This window comes from Hemibagrus wyckioides, linkage group LG01 (assembly GCF_019097595.1).
Source record: "Hemibagrus wyckioides isolate EC202008001 linkage group LG01, SWU_Hwy_1.0, whole genome shotgun sequence".
Taxonomy (NCBI): domain Eukaryota; kingdom Metazoa; phylum Chordata; class Actinopteri; order Siluriformes; family Bagridae; genus Hemibagrus; species Hemibagrus wyckioides.
The window spans coordinates 3,948,322-3,960,578 of NC_080710.1; the positions used below are offsets into that span (position 1 = coordinate 3,948,322).

Here is a 12,257-nt window from a genome sequence, read left to right on the forward strand (position 1 = left end):
TTTACACCAGAGCAAAATTGCAACAATGAACCATTTTGGGTTATTAAAGCACACGCTGTTTTTATCTGTTTTGTAGTTACATTTAACTGTGTTCACTACAGCAGAGTCATTAAAGAACAATATGTCTGTTTTTTATCCCTTTATAGTTACACGTTGTCCACAAAGCAAGTTGTCTTTCCTTCAACAAACAGAATCGATTTAAGATTGCAAGGAACTACACGAAGATCAGATCTCATGTGTTGATGATTAAAGTGTTATAATATCTGTCTGATCTAATCTCCAGTTATGGGAGAGTTTAAAATTCTCCAGCTTGTTGATTGTAGACTTTTTGAAGCCAGGCACTGCTATTTTGAAAATATATTCAGACTACTAGTATATAAAAAGTTTTTTTTTATTATTATTATTTCTGGAAATTTCCTCTTTTTTTCTTCTTCTTTTTTTTTGTTCGATGGGTTTTTTTTCCAGTTTGGACTTTTTTTAAAATCTGTTTTTTCCAAATTTACACATTTTTTTAATTTTCATTAATGAAATTTATTTTGATGTAATTTTTTTGTTTGCTTTTCTTTTTTGTTTTTTTGTAATAGGTATTTCTACTTGTTTTGTTAAGTTACTACAACTTTGATAAATCTCTTTAAACATTCAAAAATGATCAAAACCATCTTTTTATCAGTGACAAATTCAGATTTTTCTTCACTGTAACAAAATACAAAATAATCAACAATGTACCGACCCCCTGGGGTTCTCCGAGTCCCATTTAGAGAACCCTGACTCTAGATTATTAAACACTTCCTTTCTCTCAAATCTAATTTGGCATCGTAGCTAAAATTAGGAGGTTAAAAACATCACAACGGAGTCATTTGGACAAGTCGTTTTCTTCTGAGTGTTTGTTTGGTGCAGGAGGAAGAGCTTTGGTGATTGATAGGTCATACATGGAATTCTAACAAGAACGACTTGTTATACAGAGTCGATACATAATTCATCAAATCGAGCTCTGCTTTATTTCTATTTAGCCGTTTTAGATACACTCGAGTCGCACGGCAGTCGTTAACTTGTCGTCATCCTCCTCTGGCTGGTTGAAGGTCAGCAGATGGAATGATGGAGGAAGATGACGAGCGCTCAGAGATTGATGGAGCCTCAAAAACATAAGATGTGTGTAAGCGAGGAGGCTTCTCCATTTTATTTAAAGAGCGACACCATTCATGAAATGAGGCCCGGGTGATTGTGGGAAACAGTCAGTGACAGGGTACAGCGACGAAGCGGCGGCTCTCAGAAGTTGATTATTTTTGACTTTAATGCTGCAGAAATCATATTCATGGATGTACTTTTTGTCCTTTTATAGCTACATTTTTTTCCAGATTATCAGTGAGATAGGTTTACTTCCTGTTGAAGTTAATTCAACCAAAATAACATTGATTGCTGTGGCACCGAGAAATGGTTTCCCATGGGTACAAAGTGCTGATACTGGAGACTCCTTCCAATGCCCATGTTTCGTAAGAACTGAACTGAGTTGTCAGAGTTTCTGTTACAGAAAATGAACCAATCAGATTGAAGAATTCAGCAGTGCTATGATCTAAAAAGCAGCAAACGCAGCAGCTTTGAGTGTCCGGACCTTGTTATCTACAGTAATCGTATCTTCTTACTACTACCGCTACCATTAGCTCATGGCTCTTCTCATGTGCTTAAACAAACGCGTTTGAAAATGATTGCCATTCGTTCTGGATTTGCAGATAGAGGGCTGGAGGGAGGGAAAGAGGGAGGGAGGGATGGAGGGTGAAGCTTGTGACGCTTCCCCGCGGCGGGTGAAGAGGCTGCGAGCGCGGCCGTAATGAAGTTTGACATTTCGTTTGCCGAGAGCAGCCGCCTGCACCTTGATTAGCGCGTTCTAATTGACTATAATAAGAAGGAGGTGGTGATTGTGTTCAGGGTTTTTTTTTCCTGTCTTTTTGATTTTTTTTCCCCCCATTTCCATTAATTGCTGCTATTGCCTTTGATTACGGATGGGAGGGGTGATGCAGAGGGGTGGAGGGGTTTCATCACAAAAAAAAAAAAAAAATAGCGCTTTGCACCCTGTGCGCTCTCGAATTACCGGAGGAAGTCCGTCCACACTTGCGCTCCGACAAAGAAATGAGTTTCCACCTTTCGCCCTCATCACCAGAACACGGCACTTTTTTAAGTTCCAGTTCCCACCGGGATGGTAATGGGCTGTAATTGCAGGTTAGCTCGCCACCTCTTTCCTCCGCCTCCTGCTCGGGGGAAGGTGGAAAAAAAGAAAAAACCTTCGTTTCGGACTCGAATGGCTGCAGATTCCTCCCGTGCTTCATTATAGCTCCTCGACGGTGCCTCTAATGCCAAACTGATCTCACCGCACTTCCTGCCGAGCTGGCTGGTCTGCCACTTTGGCTCTTAATCTTGAAGCGGTCTACATCAGAACATATGAGTAGTAATTAAGCAGGTCAGCGCTGCGATTTGAATAGGGGACAAATTGCAGGTTATTGATGGTTAACTAGGTGGCGAGTGGCTCTGCGGACCTCTTAATCCCTTTTCTCCGAGGATGCATTACATAAAAAAAGTCTAGAATATAGCTATCATATTACAGGTTAACTCTTTACAGACTGGTGGAAATAGTGATCATGTTTTGCTCTTGCCCTTGTGTCTCACCTGGGCACTTTAGGTCCAAGGTCTCTTATTCCAAAGCTAGTCCTAGTCAACATCCTTCCGAAAATTCGTTCTCCTCTTATTTACTGTAATGACTTATCGTTAACTATCAGAGCCTTCCTTTTCCAGTGTATAGATGATGACAGCGCTAGATGATGATGATGCTTCTAATGGAAGTTGCGCGCTCTCCAAAACTCTTCCTGAATGATAATTGACGAGGGGTTTAAAAAAGTCTCCAATTTGAAGCCGTTACCCTTCGCAGGCCTTTTGAGCGCCGGTCGTCCGTTGACTGACTTTGATTGTGTGAATCAAACCATATGAATGAATTACAGGTCTTGTGTGAGAGACAAGGGCAAGCTTCCACTTTAACCTCACGCTACAAACACAATACACCCTCTGGCACCGAACAGGTTGGGTTTTCTCCCCCTCTGCGCCATACGGTGTGTGTGTGTGTGTGTATGCGAGTGTGTGTGAACGGTGTTCTCAGGAGCCCTTCTGCCCCCAGCTGTCTGCTCTGGCTAATGATTGGTCCCGGGGGGGCTGTTGGGGAAGAGGAGTGTGGAAATTGAAACAGACGTTCGCGACGCCGAACACAACGTGTGTGGCAGCTGTGCGCCGCGCTTCTCCATTCAGAACGAGCGAGCGCGAACGGCACCTAATAGTCATGAATATCAATGATGGGAGCAGCGTCGAGAGACGAAAAGCGTCAGCTCCTGCCACGTTCTTATCGCCGTAGTAATTACAGTCTGCTTGCTTGCGGCTTCAGTCACTGTAATAATAATTGTAATAGCAAAAAAGGACTGTAACTGGGAGGATAAAGCAAAACAACGATGCCTGTACAACTATTGTTCTTGGATCTATTTATGAATCTAGTTTGAAGTATTTCTCGTTATACCATTCTCCATTCTGATTGGTCAGGTGCACTCTATCTAATTCACCATCAGTTCGACTCGTTTATTTAATAAGATGGAGTCTCCAGGTTTGGGAGGCTTAATAGTCTGTAGTTTTTCCATAGAGGAGTTTTACTAGTGAGGGTATGTTGAGGGTAATGTTTATAGCTGGTATAATGTAAGTAGGAACAGGAACTACCTTGTTTCATGGAGGATGTGCCATGTTAAATCACATAGGGCAGGAGGCAGGATGGTTATACAGTCTTGCCCCTGATAGTCACTTCAACACTGCCTCTGAGTTCATGTATGGATAAGGGCTTCTGCCAAATGCCATACATGTAAATGCATAAATGGTATGAAGTTATTCTTGAATAAAAATTGTATAAGATGGAAAGTTGCTAAGATCTAAGAGGAATAAGATAATCAGAGATGAGAATTTATTGGAAAATTGTCCATTTTGGGGATGTAACAGTTTGAATACAGGTGCTATCACTATGAAACAACCACCTCCTTATATTAACACATTGACATCTTGGGATGATCAGTTATGAAGATAGTAAACAAAATGGCCATCCTCGATGAAGAGAATTACAGTTAAACTCCTCATTCAACTCAAATCCCGTTGTGTTCTGTATTCCCTTCACTTCATTATTTATTCATTATAAAGCTGTTCTAATTGGGCTTCCTCCTTTGAATGGTGGCTCCTCTCATTAGCAATCATTGGCTTCGCCTTTTACCAGTGCAGCACTCGACTGGTTTTTGTCTGATTATCCACTCTGAGTTTGGAGTTGGTGATAAATTTATCCCTTTTTGTTTCGTGGCCATGCTGCTGATTTGTTTCAGGGAACTAGTAAAACTTGTAAAGTGATATCTCTTGTTTCAGCCACCGGTTTAAGAGCTATATATTTATGTTATCAGATGTAATGTTTCCTAATTAAAGGCACAGGAGGTTTTGACCAGCTGCATTTGAGAAGGTCCGGTACCAAAGTCAAGTCCTTTAGATTTTCCACCATCGACTTAGACAGTGATTCAACCAAACTTCGAGATGATGATGTTAACAGTGTGGCTCCCATTCATTTGGGTGTAATTACAGATAAAATGGGTCTTCCCCAGGCAGGAGGCAAGAAAGGGAAACCCAGCCATGCACTCTGGGGAGGATGGTCATACACTCTTGCCCCTGATAGTCATAGCAACACTGGCTATCTTTGAGTTCCTGTATGCGTAAGAGGGTAGAGTGTTTTTTCTGAGTGTGTTATACTACCGCATAATGCAGCGTGAGCAGCAGACCAAAAAAGATTTGGTTGAATTTGTCTCAGAGGAAACACTTTCAACAGGTCTTGATGGTAGCTGTCATGAAGATAGGTCAGAGTTACCTAGGAGGTGGAAACAGGCAAGACCAAATTGGGAAGAAAATCGGAGGGGTCAGAGTGTTCCCAAATTGTTGTTCATGGCAACATATCAAATGTCAACCTTTCTTTAGCCACTGATGTCACTTGTACTTGGTAGCAGACCAGCAAGACCCTGGCCATGAATTGGCAATGGGACAAGGTTATGATAGTGTGGCAGCAATGACATCATGCACAAGGGTACAGTGGATTGTTAATGGTTCTAGTTTGATGAAGAGTTGTTAACTGGAGCCTTCATATCTCCCATACACTATCAAAAAGATTCCAGTTAGTGCCTTTCAAAGTCAACTGGGCTCTTCTCCCCTCTGTGGAATTCTTAAAGGTTTGACATATAATCTTGCCACAAAAGATTTTCTTATCAGAATATGCTCAAAATTGATGTTTTGGAGACAGAACCTTTAATCATGAACTTATTTTAAGGTTAAGGAGTGGTGTAGAAGCTATGACTAGGCAAATGATAAGTGATGATGACTATTTTTTTCTTTTTTTTTTTTTTTTTACTATGCCAAGCTTGAAAACAATTACAAATAAACTAATGTCACATGTATTCCATACAAAAAGAACTCCTGATATTATGACCTTGATGTGTTTTTAATTAAATAACATGTTAACATTGTGCACCATGTTGAAAGGTTAGGTAGTTATCTAAATATGTGATGCGAAAATTGTAAACCAGCACGCGCCTAGCTCTGTGCTAAACCATGTGAAGCCCAAGGCAGATGTGGAGGCTGTAGCTGAGGCTCTTCTACCCCCCACATGGGTGCCATCTTCTTCTCTTCTCTTAAAGACGGTGCTAAGCCTGCACTCCCCGAAGGGATCTTCCAAATTAGGTCTAATGTTCCGCGCCGGCTAATGGTCGTCACCGCCATTAGAATATGCAGCGTTTGGCACCACGGGTTTTCAGATGTTCCCAGACCATTGTCCACACACACAAACACACATACACACGCACGCACACACACACACACACATCCACCCCAGGCCTGTGGAGATGAATAGAGTGTGTACCACCACAATGAGCTTTTGATGCCAAGACAATAGAGGGGCTGCCAGTATCTGACACACAGTGCGAATGTGTGTGAGGGTGTAGCAATATGAGGTCCGCTTTGCCAAGGCCCTTCTGCCCCAGGACTTGTGGATAATGGTGTCCTAGAGGGATGGAAAAGTGATGTCCAAGTGTCAAGAGGCTTAGAAATATGACCACTCTTTACCTATTGTCCCTATTGACACCCTCCACACACATACAGACACACCATCATAGTTACACACCCCACTCAAGCCATTACAGAGTGGCAGTTTAACATGGATCACTTTATACCACGGTGCTGCTGAATTCTGGATTCTGACTAATGTTTTTTGGGATTTTTTTTATTCATACTGAGGCATAAAAACAGAAATGATTATATTGGTTTACAAAATAAGTGTAACAAGATTATGATCTCCAACCAAAGATCAAGTTCTTCGGAAGACCTGTTGTCTGTTGGATGAACGTAAATCCTAGTATGGTCTGTCAGACTTGTGTAATGTGCCTTCCTCCTTGCTAACCCTTAGTTTTGTTTTTTTCTCTCCAGCCAATGGGACGTTGGATTCTCTCAGTGCCGCTTCTGGCCTGGGCGGACCCACAAGTCCCAAACTGGAGCCACCTCCTTCGCCGCATGCCAACCGCAAAAAGCACAGGAGGAAAAAGAGTACCGGCATCACCAAACCAGATGGGCTATCTGCAGGGAATGAAGGTAAAACATGTACTCACTGATTATGCTTAAAGGTTCTCAAGGGATCTGTGGATTGCTAATGGTTCTAGCTTCTTAATGGGGTTTTCTTTGGAACTGTTTATATACTATTAGAAAACAAACTCCATCCTGTCTTAGTTTAATCCCTGGAGGAACATATAAAGGTTCTATGGTGAACAGAAGGTTTCCCTTTCCCCTTCCTCACCCTGTGGAAAGCTAGAACCCCCAAGGAACCTGTTTTCAAAGAGTACGTAAATAGCTTGCCATCCAAACCATGATGTCCCCAATATACCCGGTTGATCATATACCTCTTTGAAAGCATGACTGGCCCTCTTTCTGTAGCTTTGATTCATGCCATTGTTCCCGGTGACGGAGATAATATGTCACTAACTCATCACCTGCGTGCCATCGCTACGGCCTGTGTGACGAATGAAGACCCATAATTGGGTGGCATTGAGAAAACAAAAGCGCTTCTCTCAGGCTATTCGCACTCAAGGGGGCCAATCAATCACGCTGATGTGTGCTGTCCTTCAGGAATTGTCACCAGTGTGTCATGACGGTAATGATTTTGCTCATCGCCGTTATTGTTGCGTCAGCTTATAGCCAAATCTGATGCGGTTCCCGGTCTTGGGTAGCTACAGCTAAGCTGTAAAGGTGTAAGAGGAGACTACATGGCGCGATGCAGCCCAGTGGGAGTCCGCTGACTGATTGAAGGGTGTTAAAGGGGTTTTAATGGCCTAGTAGTGAGTGATGTCTGACATTAAGGGCCCAAGGGGGATTACAGGCATGGAGGGTTCTCATTGTTCTCCTGTATCAGGGAACAGTTTAGAAGACGCCGACTTTACATGTGGAATACTGTCAAATCCATGAGGCCTGAATGTGAGGCGACAGTCATGGCATTTTTAAAAAACAAGAAAAGAAAAAAACTTTTGCTTTCTATCAAGAGCCATCTCTTCCTCCTTGCTTCTTCCCTGAAACGTTCTATTAGCGTACGCATGTCTGTTCTGGTGAGCGCATGCAGAATACAGACATATTGCTTAAGTACGGGAGGCATTCGTGTGGAGACACAGTGTGTGTGTGAGGGAGGGAGAGAGAGAGAGAGAGTGAGACAGGTGGGTTGGATCCTTGAATAAATTGCTATCAGTTTATCTCATTTATGAGGCAATCACAAGCACTGAATGCAGAAATTGAATTTTAGTTGTTTTGAAGCATCATAAATCAAATGTGCGGTAGCTTTTGAAAAAAGGTTAAAGAAGGTTTTTTTCCCCCCTTTCCCTTACTCTGGAAAGAATCTGTTTGAGTGGATATTTAATCTACTAATAGTTACATCTTGTCACCTTTACATTATGCCTCAGTGTGTTTTTTTTAATGACCACAGGTTACACAAACCAGGACTATGGGTTTGCAAAGTGGTTAGTCCCTATTATTAAGTGGGGTTAAGAACCATTTAGTGGCTTTTGTGTCTAATGATATTAAAGTAAGGAATAAAATATAACTGGGTGGTGTGATGCCATTACAGCTCCACCCTGAAGTCGATAGTTTTCCGGTAACAGCTCTTGTTGTATTCCTTTCACAACACATGTGGAATGCCCAGAAGTTGGTTCCTGTCATGATCTAAGTTAGCAGCTATAAACAGCCCACCAGGATCTCTCACTTTTTTTTATTATTAATCTTAAGGTTCTCTCCACCTTAAGACAAATAATAAGACAAAAATATACACTCATGCTACAAAGAAACCAGAAATCGGAATCTACCAATCAGATCTAAGAATTACGTCACACTGATAAATTCCATCTATTTGGTATAAGGTCACAACTGTTGAACAGATTTGTTTGTACTTTTAGAAACCTCACAGTATATCGAGCTGCCCCAGAAAGCAAGAATCGTCTCTGATGGCTTTTATTTATTTTTGGCAGCTTTACAGCATCAGTTCTCTTCCTCCACAGTGGTACTTTTTATTCTATCGCAGCCGTGTTGGTTGGAGTGGATAAAGGGTTAACTCTTCCCTCGCTGGGAGTCCAAGCGGCCGGTAGCAAATGAAGCTTTAACTGCCTGGCCTAATGGAGGGTGTTTATCTCAATACTTTTGTTTTGTCATTCTCCAACCCGCTCTCGTTTCCCCGAGTGCTCCCTCGAGCCCCTGCCTCTCTAATGGAGCTGCTGTGGAGGGCCGCACTTCGGAGGCAGAAATAACAAGATTATTGTTCGCATGCCACGCTACACAGTCACATACACACACGCCCAGACAAACACAGGCTCGGACTTGGAGAGTACTGGTGTTAGGTATATGCGCGCCTGTGCGCGGCAAGGACAGCCATGCTTATCCAATTGTCCGTATATCTCATTACACGAATATTGTTTGTGTATGTGTGTAGGCATGAGGTTGTTTCCTGCGACTGTTGTGTGTTGCAGGGAGATAGAGAGCGCATTGTCGTCTCCTCTCCTCCTCTCTGTTTGGCCTGTGTCCCCCCAGGCTTGTCTTGGTAATGGCCCTGTGCTGATTGCTCTAATACAGGTTAGGAATATTGCCTTTAATGATGTGTAAAATGAGCAAGCGCCAGCGCTGACATTTACAGATGGCACCAGCGGACTCGGTTCCTCCCAACTGCCTGTTAATTCACAGCAAATGACTAGCACCTTGCACCTTTTATCAGCCACTTTTATCTCTTTTTTTTTTTTTTTTTTTTGCCTTGAAGTATGTTTGATCCAGTCGTGGATTCGGAATGTATAAGAATACCGTATGGTATCAAAAGGGTGGGGGGTAAAAGAACCCTTACGGCTTTGCCATACAGATGACTTGATGAATCACGGCACCGGACTCTGACAGAATAGCAATCGGGACACGCTGCCTAGTCCAGCTGTGGTCAGTGCGAGAAGATCCCACAAGCCCGGGGGTCTGGAATCAAAGCATCTGCTCCCAGACTCCAATCAGAATCGGAAGATTCACTTGAATGAATCACTCACCAACCAACCATAACCCACCACCACCACACACACTCTCCTTATCTTTTTCCATAACATTTGAGCTAGCAGATTGTCCACCATATGTCTCCCGTAGAGCACCGTGTCCCAACACGTCACAATATTTGCACAATGGCGAAGTGCTGATGAGCTTCTGTAAGGTTAACGACTCCAATTACATTCGATTAAAGCTGCTAATGGGAGCCATCGTTTGCAGTTACCACGTGAGCAAGACCAAAAAGCTGTCCGTTGAATTTCTGATGCATGGGAATCTGGAAGGGAGCCAGGAGAGAGGAAATACCACACTTTCACTTCCCCTAGTCATTATCTTGAACTCCTTTTTAATTGTGTTAATTAGGGTACATCACTCTACCCTCGCTCACTGCACCCAGATTGAATTGTGGAGCTGCTTCTCTTTTATATCTCTGTTGTTTTTTTAAATACTTGTTGCTGACGCAAAGCTACAGCTTGGCCATCCATAAAGTAGTATTGATTGGATTTATTCAAGATTGTAGTAAAAAGTAAAGTACATATTACACATGCCACTTAAACCAGCTTTGCCAGAATATTAATACAGTTCAGGTGTTTCTCCAAAACGTTATTTTGCAAATCTCTCAAAATCAGGTTTCCCTTAAGACCCAGAACCATTAGGATGTGACTTCACCGGGCTTAGTTTGGCACTTATTTGCTTGTTTCAAACCACTGGCAATTGAAGCTTGATATTTTAGATTTCCATATGGAAATTACCTGTTTGTAATGGCAATTTTTTCAGATGACCAGCCAACAAGGTAATTGGCTGTGTTCAGATTCATAGGTGTGTAATCATAGGACCCGCTGGAATTCCAGATAATTATGTCGGTGTACGTATTAGCATTATCAAAGTACTTTACACACTACAGCGGGAAGGACATATAATTGAAGAAAACCATGGAGAAAACAAATGCGTGTAGAACATTATGCTAGTTTTTATAACCGCTACAAAATGACCTTAAGTCTGGGACCCTACTCGGAGGACAGAGTGCTCAGCAGCATGTAATTAAACTAGCTAGCTATGTAATTACATCGCAGAAATACAGCTTTTATTTTATAATTAGCTGTATGCAGTGCTCGTATATAGGAGAAAATGGACGTGGGCAAGATCCCGGAGTGTGTCGTTCTTAAATTTTTTACTTTCCCAGATAGATGCATTCAGGACAGCTGTACGGCGATCAGTGTCATAGAAACAAAATTATTTTAAAGGTACAGTTTCTTGCAGAAGTGCTCACCCGAAATTCCAGTGGACTATTGGTGTGTCATGAACGTACACTTTGACACTTTGAATGCCACTTTGATTGTGAAACCTGTATCGATCAGGGTTTGGGCTTGATCTTTCTTTACAATCCGTGCAAGAACATGGTACAGTCCTGATCTAGAGAAGGCCATCCACCAAAAGTCAATGATGAGTTAAGAAGTCAAAGAACCAACCAAGAGGCCAAGGATAGCTCTGAATATGATGCTCCCACCACCATGCTTCATGGTGTTCTGGGCACGATAAACAGTATTAGATTTAAAGCAGTGCAATCTCCGTAAATTTTTTTTGCTTACACCTGCTTCACCAAACACCCTTTGTTTCCTTTCTCGGGGTTCATATTAGAACGAGCGTCTTAAAAACAAACCTGTCATTTGCAACACAGCCAGAAGTACGGTCCGAGCCACAGTTAAGGAAAATTAATCAACAATTAGGAGATATGTAATCATAATTAGTCGGCGCACACGGCCTGAAAAGTAAACAGAGAATTACTACTGGCCGGGCACTGCTCCCTCACCCTTTAGTCCTTGATTTAGATACACACCTCCTGGCTTTTCATCGATCTTGTGCCTGGAGTCGAGTCCCGTGAATGAAATCAGATAATTGAAGATGGTGTAGAGCTAATTGGATTATTGTTTTCAGCTCGAGGCTGTGTAGCTGTGCCGAAGAATAAGACGTGTTCTGTATAATCGTACATCTGTTCTCTGGCACGCTGGTTCCTCGTACTAGATTGTAATTCTGATAGGAAAGCAATTAATGTGGGATTTCTGTAAGAAGAAATATTTATCTAGCTGGGACATTAATCAGTGTATGAAGTGCTAAATGTCTTACTGGTAAATTCTCCAAAAATGTTTTTTTTTTCCATCAATCATTATGCAATGTAATTATTTTTAATTTTTTTTGGCTCTGATTTAAGACTAATACTCAAAATATTCCGATGACCCGAGCAGCTAAATACTCCCAAATATTCCCGATGCTCATCTGATCATTATGAACGTGTTAAAGTCATCATGGCTGTAAAATGATCATCAAGCAAATTATCGCTGAGCTGATGGTTTATTTCTCACCTCTCGCCTCTTGTTGCGTCGGCCGATGCGCGCCCCTTTGTCTCGCCTCGTGTTTGTGATGTGGAAATTAGCACGACCCGAATGATTAACCCACATTAGATTCTAGTTAGGCGCTTGCTCTGTAATGCGATTGGATGATAATGAGATAAAAGCTCTAATGGATATGTTTACCTTGTAAATGAGTCGATTTTTATTATGCTGATGTACCACGGCTACTGGAATTGATGACAGGAACTCATGTTTGCCTTCTATTGCTGTCTT

General features: G+C 42.1%; 1 protein-coding gene across 4 annotated transcripts in view; it reads left to right on the forward strand.

Annotated features, from left to right (window-relative positions):
- Window positions 1–12,257, forward strand: part of agap3 (ArfGAP with GTPase domain, ankyrin repeat and PH domain 3) — a 136,013-nt gene that overhangs the window by 104,666 nt on the left and 19,090 nt on the right. For all 4 annotated transcript variants that reach the window (XM_058392460.1, XM_058392466.1, XM_058392453.1 and 1 more), the window contains exon 13: window positions 6,523–6,684. In XM_058392460.1, coding sequence (XP_058248443.1) covers window positions 6,523–6,684 — 162 coding nt within the window. The remainder of the gene's footprint in view (window positions 1–6,522; window positions 6,685–12,257) is intronic.